The sequence below is a fragment of the Serinus canaria genome, chromosome 8, assembly GCF_022539315.1.
Source record: "Serinus canaria isolate serCan28SL12 chromosome 8, serCan2020, whole genome shotgun sequence".
Lineage (NCBI taxonomy): Eukaryota > Metazoa > Chordata > Aves > Passeriformes > Fringillidae > Serinus > Serinus canaria.
Genome location: NC_066322.1, coordinates 6,583,132 through 6,607,410, shown reverse-complemented (window position 1 = coordinate 6,607,410; position 24,279 = coordinate 6,583,132). Strand labels below are relative to the sequence as shown.

The following is a 24,279-nucleotide window of genomic DNA, read 5'->3' as shown; positions in this document are numbered from 1 at the left end:
ATGAAGATGTGATGGAAGTATTTCTGAAACATTAGTAATGTAGGAGTAGCTCTAATGGGTATTTGTGGCAGATACTCTGTGGGAGAGGTTTATACCAAGCCTTTTGGTAAGCAGTGTTTTGCAAAACACTGGCAAAGCTTGTGTTGTCTTCCCCAAAGCATTTATTTGTGAAATCTGTCAAACTAAAATACCTCATACATTGCTGATACATTACCATAGTGAGAAAAGTAGTACACCAGGAAATGGTCATTTTTTTTAAAGCAGCAGTCTGATGAAATACATGCACAATTTGAAACATGTAACTTAGAAAATCAGTGTTGAAATTCTATCACAGATAGTGTTTGTCAGCATTAGAATATTCAGATTATTGGTGGGCAAATGATCAAATGTCTATTAACAATAACTGCAGTGTACTCTGCAAAGATGCTATTACCCTATATATAGAGTATCATATTGCAGTATTGGGAGTTTGGCAAGTTATTGCCCCCAAAAAAATAAAATGCCTCTTTATACCAGTAGCATGTGAATGTCATCACACCTGACATTTGCACTGTAATATTTCAGGACCGGTAGTAACTGCCTAAATTGGGTCAGAAAAGCTCTACAAAAAGAGATGTTGCTCAGAGGACAGAAATTGCTAAATTTACTTGCTTATGGAGGTTTAAGAATACCTTCAGGGATAACAGTATATTTTGTTTTTAAAAAATTAACATATGTGTTAAGTCACTCTCGAATTTTCAATGTTTGTTTTGCTTATATCCAGATAAGCTCTTGATGAGTTAGGCAGACTTGAAGCTTTCTTTGATATTTTGGTAGAATTTAATTCTACCAAATAACTTTTTAAATACAGAAAAGTATTACCTGTAATTAAAACACAAAGTTAACGGTGTGCCCTGGAAATTGGAGTATTGATTTTAAAAATAATTCATATTGTGATACAGGTATTAAATTAAAAATTTAAACCTTGGTGTTGTGGATAGAGAAAAAAAACCATGCAGCAACTGTCATGTTGAAATCTATTTGAATAAATAATATTCCTCTTATGTAATGTGCTGACTGATGTGGAATCAACAGCTACTTAATATTAAAGACAGTGACAATAAACATCCCAGTGCATGCACACTGAACTCTGCCCGGGGTTTGAGCTTCAGGCATGTCAGGGACAGGATCAAATGTCTGGGAAGGAGAGCCAGGGCTTACCTTTTGGTTACCATTAATAATGTGAGTTTCTACTCGTGGCAGGAGTCACTATGCACACCTAAACTGTTATTCCTTTGTGCCTGTGAGAGCTTCGAATGCAAGCTCTGCTGCAGAACTGCTTTTGCACAGAAATCACTCTCTAAATGGAGACTTAAAATTATGCAGTAAAAAAAGAAATAAAATTCTCAATTCCTTTATCAGAAATTCTTTTTATAATTCTTCAACACTTCTCTCTATCCATTATCTTTTTTTTAATATGTTTATAGCAAATAGATTTTCAGTAACCTATGACTTGGCAATAATTTGAAGGGCAAATTAGTGCCTTGGTTTTCTGTTCTATTATTAAAAAATCAGGAAAACCTAATTGGAGTTGAGAGTAACTAGGAAGAAAACCTGGCACCTGGTGCAAAATTAGTTTATGCCAAGATACTTTGAAGTATACGAGGAAATGTACTTGTTCAGGAACAGATTTTTACCGAGCAGCTTACTCTTAATGTTCTGAATGTGTTAAATGTCTTGGGTTGGATTCTGTTCCTTTGCTTGGTGGGGAAAGTATGAATGCTGGAAATCTAACTAAAAAGCATTTGCAAAATGCCTAAGTAGGACACCAACCAGTTAGGAATTTTGTTTTCTTTCACAGATTTTAAAGGATCCAGGGTTATTGTCTACCGCAGGGAACTATCCATGGCTTTTGAGTCTGTTGCTAATAATAGATGATGTACCTTCCTCGGTGTGTTGTGCTGAAGTCCTGCTTCTGCTGAAACTGAAACCAGAGGTGTGGGATCCCTGCCGGCTCCAGGGGGGCAGGATCAGTCCCTAAAACTGCAGCTTCTTTTGTGGGGTTTTACATTGGGAAGAATATGGTCCGGTGATGTAAAGGCGGGCGGGAAGATGCCTTAACCATGTCAGCTGCTTCACTCATCCTCTGTGCCTCTGCCTGTGCCTTGGCGTCAGAACTGGGATTTTTTCCCCCAAATTTCAGCTGGGTGGCTGCGGGTGCAGCCTGTAGGAGCAGGCTGTGCTGAGCGGGAGCGCGGCCGCCTTGGGGTGCGAACCCCGGCCCCGCAGCAGCTGCTGGCGGAGCTCGGAGCCGTGGGGTCGCGGAGGTGCCGAGATCAAAGGATGCTCTTCCAGCTGGAATCCCGAGCTAAACAGATTTAGCAGCATCTGAAGCGTTTAAGTAGTACGTGTGAGTAAATACATGGATGGAATTAGCTTGGAGAAGGGAAGGAAGTATGGCCGATGCCGGGTAGAAGGGGGAATCTTGAAGGAAGAGTGTGTGGGGCTGGCACAGCTTGGCCAAGGATGCCAGCAGTACTTGGTGCCACGTGGCTGGTAAAATTGGCAGGGGGATTCTGGTTTGGATGTGCCCATGTCTTTCAAGAAGTGACTATTTTTGTGCAGTTTATTTTCAAAATGATTCTGCCGTGTGGTTTCAAGGCATTTCTGTTAAGCACAATGTGGCAAGGCTTCTTTTTATTTAAAAGCTGTTAAACCAAGTAGCTATTCCTGGGCTTGATAATAAAAATAATGGTAATTCAAAACTTATTTCCATTGATAAAAAAGAGGTTTATTTCCTAAATGAGGCATTAAACTAACACTGAAGCGTTTCAATTAAAAAAAAAAGACATGACCAGAATATAACCTATTTAGACTCTGAGCCACCCTCATGCCGTTAATTTTAGAATAGACACCCCTTTTTTGTGGGGGGTGTGTGTCCCCATCCTCCTGAATTATGGGCCTAATTTGTCACAATATATACCTCCCTGGATTCAAAAAAGATAGCAAATTAAGTCTTGAGTAATTATAATAATTACAGGATCGGCAGAATACCGGGTTCAGAGTGTGTGGTGCCTTAGCCCTCTGTTCTCACGTGTTTGTCACTGTCCCTGGGCAGTGGAATCTCCTGCCTGGGGCAGCAGTTTGCATCACTGACTCTCTGGTGGAGGGAAGCTGAGCCCATCTGAGGGATGATCTTCGATTCCAGTGAAGCTGCACATCACAAACCTCGCAGCAGGCAGCAAAAGCCACCATTTGTGTTGCTTTAATTTATCCAGAAATGAGGCTAAGCTGTCCCTTCTTTTGGCAGCACTGAGGACAGTGAAGACTGGCTGGAACCCACAGCAGAGACAAATTATATAGAAAAAGCTCAGAGGACCCAGGTTTTTCTGCTTCCTTTGTCTGCCTGTGCAGTTTTGGGATGAAAACTTGTGTTCTGCAGATAAACATGCAGGCAGCTTTGCTCACGTGATGGGTGACACTGGTGCCATTAGGGCTATTGTCCTGCAACACACTTTGCCAAGCTGGATTCTTATTTGTCGCTTTTTGGAAAGGTCTATTTAAGTCTCTTCTATTTGTGTTTCAAGATAGATGTGCTTGTTATAATTGCAGCCTTCACCTGTGCCTGATAAGCCTTTCTTTGATTAAACCTTTTTGAGTCTAGTAAATATCTGAAGACCTTTGTATCTGTGAAGATTGCAAATCCAGGGCTTTATTATTTAAAGAGGTGTCAGTTCGTTAGTGGAAAATATAGGTGGAGAATATAGGTCATCACTGGAACCAGTCAATGGTATGTCTTGGGACACCAGGTTTATTAATTGAAGGCAAGCTGAGTGACAACATGGTGCAGATTGACTGTGCCTGGTTAATGTTGTTGTCATTGCACTCTGTGATACAGTTATTAAATAGGTAAAATATTTTACCTTTTCATATAGAGCCATACACTTACTTCATCTGATTTAATGGAACTATAATTTTAATTATGATTATTACCTTAAATTATAATTAAATTTATGTGGTTTAAATTTACATTTGTGAAAATGGCTGCGTGATGAAAGCAGAAATCAGCTTCGCATTAACAAAAAAAGGTTTTTTTTAACTGCATCTTAGTATATGCTCACAGCCAAAGACTAGCATGACCTACTTTGCAACAATAACAGAGGAATCAAGCCGGGTTTTTTTGTTGAAGTATCTAAATTGGCCATGAATGCTACCTACTCATTCGTTTGTGAGTATCTTTAAAAATAGCTATTGTATCTATGAAACTTAAGGGTGGTTTTTTTCCCCTTTCTCTTATTTTGCTGTAGATAATTAGCACCATGGAGCCTCAGGTGTCGAATGGCCCTACTTCCAATACAACCAATGGACCCTCCAGCAACAGTAGAAACTGCCCTTCCCCCATGCAGACAGGGGCTGCTACAGATGACAGCAAAACCAACCTCATAGTCAACTATTTACCCCAGAACATGACCCAGGAGGAGTTCAGGAGTCTCTTCGGGAGCATCGGTGAAATCGAATCCTGCAAGCTCGTGAGAGACAAAATCACAGGTAAGCACTTTGTGTTGTGGGTTTTGCTTGTGTCTGGGGTCAGCAGAACCTTGGTGCTGCTGTATTGCAAGTGCCAACACAGGGAATGCAGCAGATGCAGTGCTTAACTTCAGGGGCAAGCCTTTTGTTTTCAGTGCTGCACACTGCATCTAGAACAGCTGAGAAGCCCCTTGACTCTTAGCCTCTGCAGATGTGGGGGAGAAGTCTGAACATTGCCAGTCTACATGTGTGTAACACACTGTGCAGCTTCTGGCAACAGAGTTTAGTGGCCTTGCTTTCCTCTTCATTCTCATTCTTACTTAACATGGACTTGTCTGAATGGCTTGAGCCAACTGATGGTTCCTAATTCTGACTCTGCCATTTGAGCTTCACCAAACCCTCATTGAGTTTCTGCCTCTTTAAGAACACTCTAAAGTGAGGTGGTTCTACATGTCTATCACAGCTTATTGGCCATGGTGTTCTGAAACAGCAGTGGGCTATACTTGAGACGCTGCTCTGGATTTCATAGTAGTTAATTAACTCTGGTCCCCAAAACCATTTTAGTTTGCAGGGTTCCTTTTTCATATGAAGAAGAAAATGTTGGTAGGTACCTCCAGAATAAAAGCCTCCCGTGGCAGATGCTGTCTCAACAAGGAGAGGTCTGCACTGTCACTAGAGGTGTGGATGGGTGCAGATGCACCTGGCCTAATCCACATCCTTGCTGCTGTAGCCAGGAATCCACTGGTGCACAAGATGGGATGAACAATCAGCTTTTATAGGTTAGTTTTCTGGGTTGTGTGTCTACTCACACTGTAGGTGGGAGCAGCTGAAATTTCACTGCTGTTCAGTGCATCACCAGTGCTGTTATGTTTAGCACAGAGAGCAGCAGCCTTGGGAGGGAAAGGGTTCCAAAAAAGGAGTCAGTTCCCCTCAGAGGCTCTCCTGGCAACTTGGGGGTGTGCTCTGTGGGAAGAGGCACCATGGGAAGATGAGGAATTAAAATGCAAATCTTCATACCTGCTTCAGTAACATCCTGGCAGCCATTGCACTGGCAGCCTTAGCATGATCTGCTTAGTGCTTTTGAACATGAAATGTTTCTTTTTTGTTTACTTCCCGACACACAGCAATGCTCTGGTTGAACACAAGGCACATAACAAATGGCAGTAGCTGCAGGGCAGCTTGAGTCCTCACAAGTGTAGTCCAGCAGAGCCTTCTTTTTAGCACGTTGACCATGATATATCTATTGCAGTAAATCTCCTGATTTGGCCACAGCTTCAGGCGTTCTGAAAAGAAGACTGAAAAATGGAATTTACTTTTATTTACTTCGGTTTTTTTTACACGCCTTTGTTTTTCTTCTAGGCTGAAAATATCTGAAAAATTTAACTGCAGGTTAGTTCAGTTATTTCAGGCAGAAGTGAAACCTTCATCTACAGGAGTCTAGGGTGCCTAGCTTGAATTTTCATCTTGTGTTTCATGAGCTTTTACTACTTACTCTATCCCCCAAATTCATGATGATGTTCTTACAATATATTTTTAAGACATAAGATATTCAGTGTTGTTTTCATAGGGAATGTCATTGGACAGAGCCATTACTTCATCAGCAAGGAACAGTATTCTTTTTGTTTCATTCCATCTCCAGGCTTTTGTCTTTCTGTTTGAAAAGATGAGAAACTTGCTGTATGATCTTCTGACACATTCTTGGGTAGTTTTTTTACCTATGTTTTTTCTTTCCATACAAGGTGCATAAATCTTTGATCACTAAAATACTTTAAAGGAACCATTCCTTAAAAAAAACTTGGACAGATGTCTTGAGGGCATCACCCCTACATGTTGTTTTAGGAGGTGATACAAGTACAAAAGAGCCATATTTGCAAAAAAAAAAAAAGTGCTCCAAATTATCTTTGCTGATTTTGAAAACAGAATTTGATCTGCCAAGGTCTTCAGGCCTGTTATCAAGGCATTGTGCAACATTACTGAATTTGAGGATGCATATTCATTCCTCACATTGAATTCAGAGTTAGTAAATCAAATGCAGTCCTCTGCCAGAAGCAGTTCATGTTTTTAAGGTTCTTAGAACATGGAGAATAACAAAATGGAAATTGACTGAGGTCATACCCAGCTCATCTTTCTGGATCATCATGTAAGCATGTTCTTCATTAGGCCCCTGGACTGGTTTTTTGGGAGGGGAGGGGTGGAAGTATGCCAGTAGGCTGCAAGAGGAATAACTGGCTTTTGAGGGGTTCTTTGCTTTTTCCTTATTAAAAATCAATAGAAGTATTTTTTCTGACAGTGAAAGCTATATTGAAAGAAAACCCAGTGAATTCTTAAGCTATTGCTTTTTAGCAGTGAAGATGTGAAACGGTTTAGATGTTGCCTGCTTTTAGACTTTTCATTGTTTGTTGAAAATTTTAATAAATCTAAGCTAAGCATGTTCTGTTTCGTTATGCCTTTAAACAAGTGTGCTGTTCTTTCTGTTAAAAGTCTGGTTTGTCTTCATATATTGTAAGTTTGCTTCCTTCTTGCTGGGCTGAATTATCAAGCAAATCAAAAAAAAGTCAGAATAAAAAGCTGTAGAGAGCTTGCTTCAAGAAAAATAGAAAAGGTCATAAACCAAATAATGATTAAATACTTCTCCTGGCAAAACCATAGTACAAAATCTCAAATGTATTTCTGAAGCTAGGTAGCATTGAATTGGCTCATGATGTAAAAGATTCTATTTCCCTTGTCAAGGAGCTGCAAAGCTTTTTTTTTTTTTTTGGGATAATGTTGAGTCTTCTGAAATGTTTTTTTCAAGGAGTTAAAAGGTATAGGAAGTCTTTTTAAACATACTGGGTCTCTCCAGTAAAATTCATGACCTGAACTCTTTTATTCATTTTAAATTTGGTTAAACAATGACAGGAATAGTCATCTGCTCCAAGTCTTTTTGCAGCCTTAGAACAGCAGTAGGAGTTTTTAATAAAATTGGTTTATGAAGTTGCCCCCTCGCTTTGGGAAGGCACATGTTAAAACAAGCATATTCCTTTACTAAAAACCTATGCTAATTTGGTAGTACACCGCACTGAGATGAATAGGAATGACAGCTTCTAAGACAGCCTTTAATTTGGTATTCAAAACCAAAATCGTAAACTTGGGTTTTGTTTGGTAGCTTCTCAGAACAGGCAGGATATACAGTAGCATTTTTTAAAGATGCTAATGACTTGAGAGAGGAGATGGAAGTCAGGCATACATTTTAATTATGGGGGAGGGGTTGCAATAGCAAAAATGGTTTGTTTTTTTTTTTTTCTACTGCAGAGATTTTAAGGGACTGAGACAAGGAAAAACAGACTGAAGATAGTTGCCTTCATTTGGCAGGGGTGTTTAATAAAAGCAGAACTTGTGGTTGTAAAGTGTGCTTATTAAATTCTTCATTTACACTACCTAATTAATTCTAGCATTTTAAATTAACAGTGAAACTGGTCCCTGCTGAACCATTTCATAGCTACAGCATATTTCGTCCAACAACCCAGTTGTTCAGGTTTAATCAGCTGCGCTCAAAAAATGAGAAGGAACTTGGGTTAAAAAAAACTCAGCTAAGTGGCATAAACATTTTAGAGCAGCATTAGATGAGAGGAGGTGACTTCAGGGAGGAAATCTATGGCTGGAGATGGATGAGAGTGAGGCTCAGCACTAACCAGAAATGCTAAGCTAGAGATGGTTGCAATGCTCTTTATTTCTTATTTTGTCTGAAGAAAACCAGTGACAAATATCTTCATTGCCTAAGGGAGAGGGCTTGAATTCATGGGAATTTTCAGAGAAGAAATGCTGAACTTGTTTTGTCCTGTGTTTGCAAACAAAAGATCCAGTCAGTGTAGTGTCCGTCAGACACTGTAAGTGCTGCTGGCCCTCTGAGTTGGCCTTGTTGACATAGTTTGTGTGTGGGAGAAGGGGATGTTTGTTACTAATTTTTTAATTCATTTGGTAGCTTTCTTTTTCCTTTATTTTTTTTTTGTTTCTCTGTAACTTACCCAGGAACTTACCTCTTTGAGTCTTCAGAAGATTGGTATCCAAAAATCTTTTGGCTTGCAAATCTTTCACATCTTCAAATGATCCAGGAACACTGTAAAGCAGAATATTTATTGATACAAGATTGCTGTGCATCTCTTAAGTTATGGCAGGGTTTCCATAATTCTAGTGTGTGGTACAATTTGATCTTCTTTGCATGTATAATCAGAAACTTTGTTGTTCCTCTGCCCAGAATGTAACTCTATTGGTTTTTTTTTTTTCAATTGTTCTTTTTTGAATTTCAATTCCTTTAAGATTATGTACAAAGATTGAAGCCTTTCACCGTAGTTTCAGGAGTTTATAATATTACTGATGCAGGTTTAGATTAAAACTTCAGTTCAAAAATAATCATGGCATTGTAAGTATAATTTAAATATCAATGAGTGAAAAGGAGAGAAGGAAACACTGACTGCTTTATCTGTAGCCTTCTCTAGAAGGTATGGATTGTCTACTCCTTCAAGCATAGGATCCAGGAACCAAAACCTACTAAAGTGGCAGAATCAGAAATTATGCAGTATTAGGAAAGTACAGGAAGATATTTTTCACATGAGAAGTGTGCAGTGCTCATTTGTGGAAACCAAGAAATTGTAGACCTGGGAAGGCTGTCCTGCTCCTTCAATCCAGAAGTTTGTCCACACTGAGTTGATATGTGCCATCTAAAAAAAAGTTTCCAACTTTGCTGTAAAATAAGAAACCCATATTGAAAAGCTGCTGCTGTAAAAAGCAAAGACCCAGATTTTATTTACCCAAATTATGGGGAACTAGTGTGTTTCTATCTAGAACATGCTGTTCAGAGCTGCATGTTTGCAGTTTGCTGAAATTTGGAGCTTAATTAAGCAGCTTTAATTTCTGCATCTGCATTTGGAAAGCAAGGGATGGAGAAGGTCTGTATCCTCAGGAGCAGAAGCCATTAATTGCACACTGGTGATGCCCAGGGAGGCAGGAGAGAAGGCAGGCAGGAATGGTCATTTCTCCAGGAGGGAATTTCTGGGGTCTATTGGCAGATGCGCAGTAGCAGGAAAACACTGAAGCTTTCCCTGGTAAGCAGACATCCCCTAGTATTGGCCCAGTGTTGGCAACAGCCAAGTTTTATGGGTTTTAATTGGAGATTCTGAGGCATGGTGGAGTAGATAACCATAAGGTCACAGTGGGTCCATCTGGGTTGGAGTCAGAGGAGGACTCTGGAATCTCATCATAATGGGAAGAGGCAAAGCAAAAATGGGACTAGTGGTTAAATTTAGTTGTAGGGAACAGGCCTTTGGTGAGGCAGTTTGTGACAATAGGTAACTATTGCATGGTTAAGTCTGCAGGTGAAACACTTAAGCTGGAAATTGCAGAGATATTAGTGAAATTGTGCTGCTTTGTCAAGGGGAGAAAAGATTTATTTTTATTTAAGGGAAATAGTTCATGTCTATTTATGCTTAGAAGCTGCAGGTAGAACATGTATTCACTGAAAAATTCACATACAAAGGCTGACAGTGTTTCATCTATCTTTTCTTTGTATTTTTGTAAAATGGTGTGCCAGAAGTGTCCTGGGGAAAGCAAAAAAGCTCCATATGCAGATTAATATAGTTTACAGTGAAACCCAGCATTAAGGTACCTAATCTGAAATAACTGAAGGTCTAATTGAGCATAAACTACTTCTGCATTTGATGTCCAATTCACTGATTGTGCTTTGGAAGTGCCTTCCATTTTGATATTACTGGTTCCAGCAGTTTTCCCCATGTAAAATACATTAAACAGATAGGATTATAGAATGCAAGGATTATGTTAGATAAGACTTATAAACTCTTTAGAAAGTATGTAAACACTCATGCCTCATAGCATAAGCCCACCTAATAACAGGGTTTAGGAGAAAAATACCTTGTTGAGGTAGTTTATTCCCTTGTTGACTTGGAAGGGGTTTTGAGTAATTCTCCATAAAGCAGTGGTAACTAGTCACTGATCTCTGATCATTTATTTGGCACAGATCTTGTTGGACTGAGTGTTCGCAGCAATTTCATTGCTCTGGTAGAAGAGGAGAATTAATACAGTCCTTCAGAACAGGGGGAAGAAATGCTTTCATGCAGTGGTGTTCACCAGAAATTGAATATATATTTCTGGCATTTGGCTTGATTGCATTTAAGGGCCATATTTAGTCGTGCCCCTCAAATTGACTGTGTAGGGAATCTCTGTAAGAAGCAGTGGAGTTCTTGCATTTGACTTCCTTGAAAGCAAAAGACTTTATTTGCTGAAATAGGAAAAATATTTATACAGCAAAGTACTCAGCTAGGGTTCTTTTGTCTGAAAAAATAATACCAAATTAGGTGAATTGCCTTAGGTTTTTCAGGAAGTGACTGTACGTTGGCCCCACTGTATTTATTAGGTGAAGGAGATTTGTATGGAAGTTCCTTCTTTGTGTTGAATGCATGGACAAATGCAGTGAGGAAAGAGTGGTCAGAGCAGTATTAGTGCAGCTGAAAGTCAAGTGCCCAGAGAAGCAGAAGTCTAAGATAATGTCGTTTGGAACTGAAAAGAAAAAATTCTTTCAGCTCATCAGATGAAATACAGACTATGCTTTATTTTTTCATTTTATGCAGAGAATGAAATATTAAAAGATATGGAAAACCAGACATGTTTCAGAGTCTTTTAAATTTGAAATCTAGAATTATTTTTAAAGGACTAAATATATGGCTCTGAATGTTATTAAAGACCTTTGATAAATTGATCTTAATTTCATAGCCTAGTTATTTTTACAGCTTATTTCCTGAAGTATATTCTGTTCTGGAGCAGAGATAAACGTAATTTCCATGTTGCATATCCTATTTTAAGGGCTGCAGATTCAAGACAATCCCCAAATATTGATTATTTTAATGAACCTTTGCATTAAGTATCTGAACTTAGCACTGTGGGGGAGGAGACACAGAAATGGTAGCGAGTGTCTCAGTGCTGGATCTCTAAAATGTTTTTTGTGTGGTTTGAGGTCTGTGCTGAACACTGAGGAAAATGGTCAAATTAGCATCCATCATTTTCTTTATCACTTCTCTGCAGTCGCTGGTGCAGACTCTGTGCTGGTGAACAAAAGAATTTTGATTTCTTGATTATTGGAAAAAAGCAATTGAAATGAGTGTTGGGGCAAATAGGCAGAGAGCAAGCAGGAATATGGCCCTTGTGCTGCAAAAGAGCTTTCTAATTAACTTGACTGGTTTCAATCCTGAGCTGCTTCTGCAGTGTTTTAAATGCCTCTAATACATATTTAGAATATTCTACAGTTTTTGCTGCTTGGTTTGAGTAAATACCATCACCTTCCCATCAAGCCCAGTGTGGAAGGATTACCAGGGTGATTTTCTTCAATAGCACGAAGCACGCTTGCATCTCTGAGCTCAAGACCTCCTGATACAAGGTTACTTGTGAAGCTTTCTGGTGTGTCTGCTGACCTTCCACTCAGAGCCTTTTTTCCATCCCTCCTATCACCTGTGTGGAGGAGAAGCTGTCTGCCAGGGAGCAGCCAGTGAAATGTCTCTGGTGCAACCCTCTGTTGGTGGCACTCCACCCTTCACTTCTAGTGTTCTCTCTCCCTTTTGAATCATTCTGCCCTCTCCTCCAGAAGCCCAGACCCTGTGCTTCAGCACTTGTGCACAGCTGCTTCTCTCCATAACTTTTTCTTTTCTTTCCTTTTAGCCCAAGGAGAAAGGGGAGGAAAGGAATGTGAGTGCCAGGAAAGCTCTGGGACTGTCAGCCACTAGCAAGGCACTCCCAGCTGAGGCAGGGTCCTGTGGGACAGCAGCACCCAGGTACCTGTCAGGGCTCCAAGGCTGACTTTCCCAGTGCTTCTCCATTCCCTGCTGCTCAAGGAGTTCTACCCTCCAGCCACACCTCTGAGCAGCACAGCAGTACTGTGGCTGTCACCTCTGCCTGTTTTTATGTGTTTTTGCTGCCCAGCTTGTCCTGAACAGAAGTGACCTGTGTAAAACCAGTCCAAATGCTTTGGAAAGTGATCCGCCTCCCACTCTCCCTTTTCACAAGGCTCATTTTCACCAACACTGCATTTGGAGTTTCTTCTTGACTTTCAGAGGGTGTTCAGTAAGCTCGTGACCAGGGTTACTTGACCTGCCTGCAGTAGCTCATTCTCTGAATCAGTGAGCCAGGGAGTCCTTGTCCCTTCTGTCTTGCAGAGCTGATCCATCATCAGGTGACTTCCTCCTAGCAAGCTGTTTGTTTTCTCTTCAGCCAAAAGAGTTTTGCCAAGGTGATCTTCACCTTGGCTTCTGGGAATGGTCAATGTGAGACCTTCAGACCAGTATTGGGATCTGCTGCTCCTAGGAGTGTGAATGTCTTCATTCCTGCCTCTCGTCTGTTTTCTGCCACCTCAGTTCACATGCAGTCCCGAACCTGATCATAGACATCATTCAGTTTCCATCCCCTCAGAATATATCCTTCAGATTTTTGCTTTTGGGGTTACTCTGTGACTTGAGAAAAGACCCATTTACATGACCAAGCCAACCTCTTTTCCATCTCTTTGTCAAATGAGATGCAATTTATCAAGGGCAAAGTTCCTTTTGAGATGTTTACTGCATGGAGGTCTTGCCTGGTCTTAAATCCTTTTTTTTTTCTCCTTTGCTTCCAGAAAACTTCAGAAGTTCAATCTCACTGCTTGGAAACTTAGGCCACCATTTTAAACTGACTTACAGTTAAAACTTCTTAACTTCTAATTTTGCTGGTAAACACAAGGATATATGGAGAGGGTGTTTTCTGCATCCTTAACACTGCTCACCACCTCTTTTCTCCTGCTTAAATCATGGTTTCTCTTGCTGCCTGAGCTGGGAGTCCAGCAGCCTGTGTGCAGCTCACTGGCAGTCCTGAGCTTAGAGTCAGCACAGATAACCATCTCGGGAATCTGGGCTATTGGAAGTTGCTCTGATGCACAGTCTTTGCCAACAAATCTCTGGATTGCATCAGCATTCTCTTCATGTCCTGTGCTTCATTCCTGGAATAGTCATTGATAGGGTACTGCAGCCTCTGACTTTTCAAACCATTTGTGATACAGCCGGAGTTTTGTTTGGGCTCTTCTGAATCTCTCCACCTCTATTAAGAAAGGTTTTGCTCAGGTACCATGTTTCCCATTTCTGTGATGCCACAATGTCATGGTCACTCTCCACTCATATTCCTGCAAAATTCTCATTCTATGAAAAGAGAAGAAAGTATCATGGCTAGTCCATTTATTTGGCTTTGCTCACTGGCACTGCTTTGGCTGACTCACTGCTGCATGTTGTTGAATTCCTGAGCAGGATCCATCACTGACTTTGCAGATGTTGCTCCTTGTCCTTGCTAGGAATTTGCAGTGCAAGTAACTGACTTGCAGGTGCTGCTGGAGGCAGAATATTGGACCAGGCAGACCACTGCTTTGACACAGTACTGCTGTTCTTATGACTCTCTCAGCATCTTTTTAATCAGTGGAATATATTAGCTTAGGGAGGAAAAAACTGGACACTTATTAATTTTATTCACAAGAGCCTAAACTGCTTTTTTTTTTCCAGTTAGATGGTTTTCAAGGGGTGTTGCAAAAGCAGATGGACAAAAAGCTGCGTCATACTCACCTGCAAGCAAGCAAATGGCAGCATTGCCAGTGTGATTAATTGTTGCTGTACTAGAGGGACTGCTGTTCCTGCAGTACAGGCTCTCATCTCCCTGCTGCCCTATTCAGATAATTGTGCTCACACACATTTGGAAGCACCTTAAGTTAGGTATCAACAGGCTTCCTTCCTCTTGCTGCAGAATTCTAGGACCCACAAAATGAGGCTGCCTCCTCCTTCCCTGAGAAGCTGTTGGCTGGATGGAGGGGGTGTATTAACTTTCCTGGCTGTGAGCATGGTAGGTAGGGCATGAGAAGATAGGACATGTAACAAGAAGTATTCTCCAGCAGTTCCTTTTTTAGACTCCTCTGTTCTCCTACTTGCTGTATCTGTGTCATTTCTATTTACCAGTGCATATCTTTGCCCAGTTCTGTTTCTTTAAACATTTTCCTGCTCTGGAAGCTACTTTGTGTTAACCAAAAAAAAAAAAAAAACCAAAACAAAAATCCAACCCAGCCCCAAACATGAACAGCTTGGAAGCTTGACTGGTAACATATTTTTCCCCTATGCTTTCTGCTGCATTGGAGTAGCTGCTCTGGTGCCTTGATTTTGGTTATTGGTAGTATTGTGATACTAACTTGCTCCAGGTTAGATATTTTGCCAAACTGGAAACAAAAGGAACAAGTTTATTGACCACCTACTTGTTTAATACTGTAAAAAGCCTTTTACAAGAGTTATGTGTCACAGAAACTGCACTGGTTTTAGTGGTGGTCAGCCAGCAATGGCAGAAATCTGCCATCTTGAAAAGAACAGAGTTTTTATGCTGGAGAAAATTTACTGAGGAGCATATTCATGCTAATATTCTCAAAAAATTACCAAGATTAAGTGATAGAACTAAGTAATATGTGCACACAAAGTCATAATATTTTTTCCTTGAAGTGTTTTTCATTACTTTTGTTACCTGCAGGTACCTAAAAGGAATGTTATAAACATTTGAAAACCAACTTAAATTCCTGCTCTTGCTTTAAAATTCTTGGAAGTTCTGTCTTAAAACTGAAACAAATTTATGGTGAGGCTCCCTGCAGTCTATATATCAGTGCATAGCAAAATTTTTATAGGTAGCATGTTTTGCAATATCATGAAGTAGCTCTTCCTTTCTCAGCATCTTTCCAGATGCTGTGTGAAGTCATCTACGTAAATCTAACTATTACAGATTAACCTTCTTAGCTGTCAGGTTGCAGCTTTTATTTATGTTTCTGCTGATCAGATTAAAAATGCTGCAGTCACGAGTTGTGTTGTTAATATTAAATTTTGTGTTTCAGTCTGTAATAAATTACTTTGCTCTGTGCATTGGAAAAAGTGGTTAGTAGAGCTCAGAGTTTAATTAGTAGGCTGTTGATGAGACAGAACAGGTATTGAGAGTCATTGTTCTGAATTACTGTGAAATTTGTTAGTATTGTTGTGGCTTTTGTTTTTTGCTGTTTGACAGAGGCTGAGGTACAAAACCTTAAATGTTGCTGAATTAAATCATTTAATGACAAAATTACCAGGGCTTTTTGAGTTTGCAGTCAAACAGGTTTCAGATATTGGTGTTGCAGTATAATATTATGTCCTGCTTAATATGCTTGTTTTGCAAAACATACTCTTATTTTTCTCCAGTTCTATGTTCCTCTGCCGCTTCCTTTAGACTGGAAGCATTACTGCCACCATTTCTACATTAAATTATTCTAAATTTGCTGATGCACTGGCTTTTCCACATATTGGCTGTCTCTTTCCCATGTTCTCTGCTTGCTTCCTTCTTATTGATAGAGTATGTTTTTGGCCTTTTATTAAAAATCTCTAGTCTATGAACCTAGATTTTTGTTGAGCCAGCACTCTTTGTACTCTGACACTTCATGCAAGTAGGAACCTTGGTCTGTGTGTGGGTTCTGTCCTGGTTCTGTCCTTTTGCCTTTCTTCTACCACTCACTGCCTTCATTTTCTAGTGGAACTTCTCAGAAGCTTTGACTCTGGGTGTGGCATTGCCCTTTTTCATACAAGTTTGGTACATTTTGCACCAAAACTGTGTATGTGGTACAGTATGGGTTCACTGTACTCTGAACTTACTGTGCCTTTGGTTGAAGCCTGATTATTGAGCAGTGAATAATCACTCTTTCTTTTGGTTTGCCTTCAGCTTCTGGTCCATTGTTCAGTATTAAAATTTTTAGTTGCATTCTACTTTCATCTGAATTTCAGAAGTGCCAGCATTTGGGATGATGTGCAGGAGGGAAGATACATCTGCTGTAATGAAGCGTGTGCCTCTTCTGTGACCTGCTGGCTCATGCTCTTGGAGTGCCTTTTCTCTTTGGCTCCAGACAATGATTCTTTCTACCCTCTTGTAATTTCATCTTTTTTTGAATAACAGTATTAAAAGCAGCACACTTCTAATATTTCATCTTCAGTCATAGTCTTTACCCATTTGAAATATCTGTAGGCTTTTGTATCTCACTTTGGTCAGATTTCATCAAAGGATACCATATTTTAGTGTTTTAGCACTGAACACTTCTAAGCTTGTATCTTAAGTCACTCCTGAGCCTTAGGTCTTACTTTTAAAATGTCGTGAGTGCAGAAATTTGCCTTCAGTTCGTTGCCTTCCTTTTCTCTGGTGCATACATTCCTTTTTGGAGTTGTGTGGTCTTGACCATTCTTTCTGTACTGCTTGTCCAGTGATGCTGTGTCCTTTCTCCCCAGTGTGACATCCCCTGTTTGGGATGAGAACTGCTTCCCACAGTGTAGTGTGTGCTTAGTATAATGCAGTGACTTCTTTAATTCCTTTTGCAGATTTTTTTTCCACACTGCTGATAACCATTTTTATATACTGCTACATCTTTCAGGGTTTTTTTTCCTGGTTCTGTTTTCACTTTTTCCTCACTGAATCTTGTTTTCACTTAGCCTGTTTGTTTCTAATGCCTGCATTCTTGTGTTTAAGTCTTTTCTTCAGCATTGAATTTACTGTTCAGGATAGGCAAGTCATGGCTGTTTCTTGTCCATTCATGCCTGTCCCCAGAACACTGGATTTTTATAGTACAGTCCCTGTTCTGTTCTGGGACAAAGCAGGGAGGAGTGCAGCCTTGCTCTTCTCGGAACAGCTGCTAATTCAGAGGCTGTGTGCTTCTTGAAGGAAGGGGGAGGAGAAGATGAAAAGAAGGGGAAGCAAGAGATGTCAACTGAGGGGAGCAAAATCCAAATATTTGTTCAGAAATGGAACTCACTTGTCTTGTGTATGTCAGGAGCAGTAGCTTTTCAAAACCTATTTAATCAGTTGCTTGCAGTAGTATGAGCACACCCATGCTGAAAATCTAGTTTTGCATTTAAAGGAACTTGATAAAAGCAAGCAAACAAAAAAGAAAAAGGAGGATAATATATTCTACAGAACATGAAATGTGTGTGTGTTGTTTACAAGATATCTCTAGCCCAGCACAACTCTCAATGGACCAATGATAAGGTTCCAATCTTAGAGGGGGGAGCTGCAGTTTTAGCTCCCTGTTATAGTGGCTGTGTTACTCTGTCCAAGTTCACCCTGGAAATTGTGATGCCTGTCAGTTTTTCTTCTCCGTAACAGGAATACAAGTGCTTTCCACAGTGGTGTTTGTGAAGAAAGGTGTGTTTCAGAGGTAAAATGCTTCCATGCTATGGTAATGGGAGCCACAGAAGACTCCAGCCAAGTCAGCAGCATCTGCCTCAAAGTGCCACCTAAACTTTGCAGGCAGATTAGTCCCTGTCCTCAAGCACAGCAGTGGCACAGCTGACTTGGTTGGACTCTGTAGTCTGCAGGTAAGAGCAAAGCCTTGTTTCAGGTGAGATGCAGAACATCTGAAATGACAGAAGCCTTTAGGAGACTGTAAGGCACGATTTTCAAGAGCAGGTGTGCCTTACCTTGCTGGTGTGGCCAAGTATAAACTGGAGTAGTTGCATGGTTTCGGGAGCCCTCTTGAAGTTTCTGTAGGGGTAGGATTTTTGGCAGGATCTGGTGGTGCTGGGCAGCAGCAGGCTGTCAAAAGGTGCTCCATCTTGTTCTGTGTTGGGAGTTGGATGTATGGGGCCTTTCTAAAGTGAAAATTGTTTTTGTATCTTATTTTGAAAAATGGCAGTTACTGTCAATTGGTATTTGATTTAGACAAGAACTGCTACTGCTTCAGCATCACTGCAAATCAAGACATTCAGTTACACCATCCTGCTTTAAGAGATTTGTCAGAACTACAGAAGACAAAACTCATGTGCCTCCTCTGGCATTGCCTGGCAAAATCATGCTTTCTGACTAAAGGTGCTGGGTGAATGATATTTCTTTATGTTGTGGGGAGCTTGCAGATGGGCTTGGGGAATCTTGCTTTGATTTTGGGGTCACTGTGTCCAGTTCGGTCTTCATGGCTTTCTTCTGGTGACATGTGAAGGTCTAGGGCTTGCAGTTACCTCACCAGCACTAATAATTTGCTTTAGCTACATTTATGGATTTGTTTCACATTTTGGGCAACGCTTCTTTTTATTCCCCTTTTATTTTTCTAGGCTTGTTGTCATGGTATCTGGCACTTCCCATTCAGATATTAAAATTGAGTGAGTGGTGTCTGTATGTCTGGTTCATTTTCCCTCCCTTATCCTCTCCCTGAGGGAGAGTTTTACGTGGGATGTAGCACACTGTTTGCAAGGGCTTCCTTTGGGGGATTTTTTAATCACGTAGCAGCGTCTCTGTTGGGGAAGGCCTGGTGCAAAGGAGCCCCTTCCACTTGGGCTGGAGTTTATTAAATCCTGTGTGCACAGGGCTCCCGTGGGACCTCATTGTGCAACTCGTGTCTCCCCTCGAGCTCCCCAAAAAAGGCTTCACTCCTGCATGAATGAGCTTTTAGCTGAGTCTCTCTGGCATTAAGGCAGTGATAGGAATTTTCTCTGTGCAGATACCTGGTGGGGAGTGCCATAGCTGTTTGGGTATCGGGGCTCTGATGCCTTAGGAGGAGAGTTTGCTTGAGGGATCTTGTCCCATCTGAGCATCTTTGTTGTTGTGTAGCCTTTGCAGGTGCTCTAGCTGTGGATCACAGAGGATTTTTCCCAGAGGTTTGGGGTTAGCTTTACTTTATTTTTTTGTGAAGCAATAGGCATGTTTCTCAGGAGGGGACCTGTTAAACATGCATTTTACTGTTTGTCTGCAACATGGCTTTGCTCTCCAGTAGTATTTTAAGGACTCAGATAATGCTGGTGGCTGGTTTTCACTGAGGAAAAATTATGCTTCTTAATTGTAGGTACACTATAGGATCACAGCATTTCTGGTGCTTTAGACTGGATTGCATTTAAATACAGCTGATTTTTCTTAATGTATGGGGTGGGATCTTCTCAAAAGAACTAAGGATAATTCAAGTATAGTAATTTGATGGAAGATTCTGAAACAAAGCTTGTACCCAGACGCCTTCCTGCAAAAAGCAAAAAACCAAGTGATTTATCACTCATGCTTGTCTGGTTTTTGCTTTGAGAAAGATTGTGCATTTTTCCCTAAATTACAAAAGTGAGACTTAATAGGGGGAGGATGTTTTCTTGCTGTTCATGGACAACGTGTATTGAATGAATCCTAGTTTGTACAAACATAAGGAGTCTGTATTGTAAATAAGCTATAGACTAAATGGGTGCTGTGGTAGAGCTGCACTAAGCACAGAACAAGTTACCCTTCGTAGATGGGCTGCAGTGAATTGTGACAGTGACAGCCTTAGCTTAATTATTTGGTCCTAGGAGCACTGTGTCAGAAGATGCTTCCCTTCTGGTTTGGTTCTCCTGAGACTACAGTGTGCATTGCTGGGGTGACAGCAGGTGATTCTCCTTGGTAAAGAGGTGGAGGATGAATGAGTCTGACATTACAGGTATAAAAAAGCATCAGATGAGGAGCAGGTTTTGAACTGGGCTCATGATCAGATCTCATTTTCTCTTGATCTGAATTTTCTCTCTATAGCTTACCTTCTTTTTAACGTGAACAGCTCTATTTGTTGGTGACTGTTGTGGAAACAACAAGAAAAAAAGTGAAAGTCATTTCACTTGACCCTCTTTGCACGTTATGAATATATCATCTCAAGGATATTTATGTAACCTTCTCCAAAATCCTCTACTTCATACAGCTTTTCATATGAGTTGCAGTCATTCCTTTTCATCCCAGCAATGTGTTTAAAAGACTTCTGAATTGGTTTGAAGGCTCACAGGGTGGTGTTCTGAAATGCACCTGTCTGCTGGAGCAGGGACTGCCTTGAATGTCAGAATTCTCTTTGGTTTCTCTTGCTTAAAAGACAGAAAGCAATCTCCCTGCCATCCATCCATAGGTTCTATTTATTACAAACATCTCAATCTTGAGGAACACTGGGAAAAGTGGAAGAGTTATGTGCAGGTTTGCTTGGAAGAGCCACAGGTGGACAGCAAGTTGCACTGAGCTTCTGCAATACAGAGAAGCTCACCCTGTGACCAAGTCCTTCCCTAAATTTCACTGAGGTTTGACCAGGCACAAATGGATCTGGGGAGATGTGGGGAATTCATGGTGAGCATTATTTATTTTTGGGTCCCAAAGGCAGAGTGACTGAAGGCTGTTGCTGTCTGACTCCTCCTGGCTGATGCGAGATGAGCTGTCAGACGTGCCCTACTTCCCAAGGGAGGGATGGTGTCGGCGCTCGCGGTGCGCCTGTTGGGAGGGCAGCTTTAATTAGGTTTTACATTTGGGCAGGGGACAACAAAACCACAATTTGAGGCAGTTCAGATCACTGCTGTCCCATTCTGTGCTTGTTCTCATGAGTGACTCCTTATTGTAGGACAGTAGTTCTTTAATTCCGCAGTAATTTATTTCCAAATAAAAAAGATGGTTGTAACGATATTTTAACTTAACTGGTCACAGGTGGGTAATTAAAAGTTGTTCTCATCTTGAAGGTGCTCTTAGAATAGTTTCCTGCAATAGGAAGGCTTCAGACTTTCTCAGAAAGTTGTTTGCTTCTGCTTTGCTTGTGGCAATGATTGTTCTTCATAGAACCAGCAGGAACAGTGTATTTGTAGAGCTTCAGAGCAGAAGAGATTATAGAGCACTTAACACATCCTGCCAAAGCGTTCCCTGGATTAATTTCTGCTTGAGCTAGAGCATAGCTTTCAGAAAAAAATCAAGCCTTCAGAATATCTAGTGGTAGAACTAACAAAATTGTTGGTAGGTACTTAAATTTGTGTTACCTTCCATGTCAAAAACACAGAGCAAATGGCTTCCACAGGAAAACAGCATTTGCTCTATTGTTTCTAGTCTGGTTTCACTTGCCAAACAGTGGGATTTGGGATACATAACTCAGTGGGCAAACATAAGTAAGAAAAAAAAATTTGTACTTCATGTGAATACTAATGTAGTAGTGTTCAGGTTCAACTTCATTCAAATCACTATCACAAATTTTTTCATCAGGTAGGCAGATTGACCCCCTTATCTCACCTGAAGGAGTTCTTGTGTAGTCAATTCTCATGGCCCCATCACCAAGGCATCAGTGTCTTGCTTGGAGCACAGGCACCAGGACTGGGCTCTTCCTCAGCAAAGCACAGGCAGATCAGGAGTAGCAATTTTTCTTTCCCTTTCTGATTCTGTCACTTTGATGGCAGGAATAGTTTTAACTCTTGTGTCAATGTTGCAAGCTTGATGTAGCCTGTGTCATTCTTTCATTTTAGCATTCCTATAGCATGCCACAATTAACTTGGTTTGTCAGGATGTAATCTTTGTGCTGGGCAAATGTGTGTATTTGTGATTTACTGAGGAACTTAAATTGCATTGTGCTTTCCCTCTGTCCTCTTTGTACTTATCCTCTCCTCCTCCTGTCTTTCTGCAGTCGATTTTCTCAAGCAAGGAGTTTGGGTTTTTTCCATTTACTGGTGGAAAGAAACAATTTAGGGCCAAGATCTGTTTCCTGAGATAGACCTAGAGGAAAGCATCTTTCTCGTGATTTCCTGTTCACAATTCCCAGTAAGAGATCTGTTGCCTTTTTTAATCTATTTAATGTGTGCCCTGTTAATTTTGTTTGAGTCAATTAATAAGCAGTACCAAATCAAGTCCTTTAGAGAAGACCAAGTATATCCATGTTGATTTAATGGTATTCTTAAAATTTATAGGTCAAACTTGTAATATCATCAAGAAGGTTGTCAGTTCAGTTTGACAGAATCTATTTTCCATAGACTTAATTTGATTGACATTGATTTTATTACCCCTCACTAATTCTTTTTTATCAAGTTCAGTATTGAATATTCTGCATATTTGCCTTGCTCAGCATTAGACTGCTGGACCTGTAAGTACTTGGGCTGTCCAGTCCTCCCTCTTTGAATTCCAGTGCAAACATTTTTTCCTCCAGGCTCCTGGACTTTGTTGATCACAAGAGAGAGCCATTAGCCCCTTTATTTTGGAGTCTGTTCTCTGCAAGTAATCCAGATAATTTCATTTAGACATATATAACTTCAGGAGCTCCTGTTTAGCATTCACCTGGGTATATCTTCAGATCCTCCATCAGGTGTACATAATGCCTCTTGTCTCTGTGCTGTTACTATTAGTATCTCCTGGTGAGTCAGAATGAGTGTTAAGGGATCTTTTTTCAGTAACCTAAAAAAAAAAAAAAACCCAAGTTTTGTTATTCCAACCTGTACTAGAGGGGTTTTATGCCTTTTTTTTTTATTGGTTTTCTATGATATTTCTGCTCTAACTTAGAGGGGTTTTTCTGTGTTTTCCCTTTACCTCTTAACATAAATATGGAATTGGCCAATGTAGATTGGCCTACAGAGGAAGTAAAGGAAGGTGCAGGTCTTTAAAACTGCCTTTTTCACAGTTGCAGGTTTTTGGATGTCTGGATAAAAATGATACAGAGTGAATTGATTTTTTTTTTTCTATCTTCTTTCTCATTACTTGTTTTAAGTGTAATTTTCAGCTCTGAAATGGAACTTTCTCAAAGGCAAAACATGAACATTTCCAGCCTGGGCTTGGCTTTGCCTGTTTTGTTTTTTTAGGACTGTCAAGTTCTTGATAACTTCTAACCCTGTTACTGCTCATTTTTAGACCTATTCCTTACCAGATTCTGGGAGGTCCACTATCCATTTTCTGCTGCTAGAGAAAACACTTGGGAAGAGCAGTGGGAATAGCAAGATAACAAGGTGTTGTTTTAGGATCATCTAGAAATATCTCTTGCCTGACCTACTGAATCACAGCATGTGATGAACTATTGGATTCCAAATCACAGAAAATATTTACTATTTACAGTGCTGTTCCTGGGAAGTGTGGCATGGGAATGAACTACAGTGTCTGTGTGGGATCCCACTGAGAGGTCCAGCTGCTTGCTTTGTGCTGCCAGATTGTGTCCAAAGAAGTGTTACCCTTTTGGAGAACATGCAGGAAGAGCACATGATGAAGAAAATAGGGAATTTCATACTGTTTACTGTATTTTGGAAGAAATCCTTTCCTTTCTTCACCTGTAACAATTTTTAGTTCTTTCATATCTGGAGTCTGTTTTGTCTGACATCAGGTACATTGCTCTTGAGAGGAATTTGAAACTCATGTTTTTAGCTCTATGTATAAATTTTTTTGGCTTTTTAACTGTAAATGTTTAGCACAGTAAAACTTTGTTTTCCACAGTCATCATAAAGCTTTTCACAGACAAAAACTAATCTTTTCAATTTTCTTGTCAGTTTTTGAAACTCGGGCATTTGTGTCAGTTTTCAAACACATGATAATATTTAGGTGAGATTGTTGAAAATACAAAGTAACCAGACAAAATACACTCCTGAAGTGGAAAGCTTTTAATGGGAAGGTTTTTTCCCTTCAGCTTCACTGGTACAGTCAGGGCTATGCCAGGATGCAGCAGAAGGAATTTGCTGATGGAAACAACTGCACTGAGCTGGGATGAAGGGTGTAGAGTTTGAGAGTTTTTAAGATAAAAGGAGTATTAATTGAATTAACAGAAATTCAGTGCTCAAAATTCTTAGCATTCACCCTTTTTTGTGAGAGTACAGTACAGCTAATGCAACAGTCAGTGGGATATGAATTCATAACCAAATGCTTCTGAGTAACAGGCCTGCAGTCCTGTTACAAATGTCATATATTTCTTGATGTCCAGGAGTATATACGCTAACAAGAAGAAATCTTGTTTCTGCAGACCTGTTATTTGAAAGAAAAATGGTA

General features: G+C 40.3%; 1 protein-coding gene across 1 annotated transcript in view; it reads left to right on the top strand.

The window, feature by feature from the left end:
• The window catches only part of ELAVL4 (ELAV like RNA binding protein 4), a 96,362-nt gene that overhangs the window by 52,876 nt on the left and 19,207 nt on the right, over positions 1 to 24,279 (top strand). Inside the window, 1 exon segment of the mRNA XM_050977424.1 lies at positions 4,287 to 4,527. Coding sequence (XP_050833381.1) covers positions 4,287 to 4,527 — 241 coding nt within the window.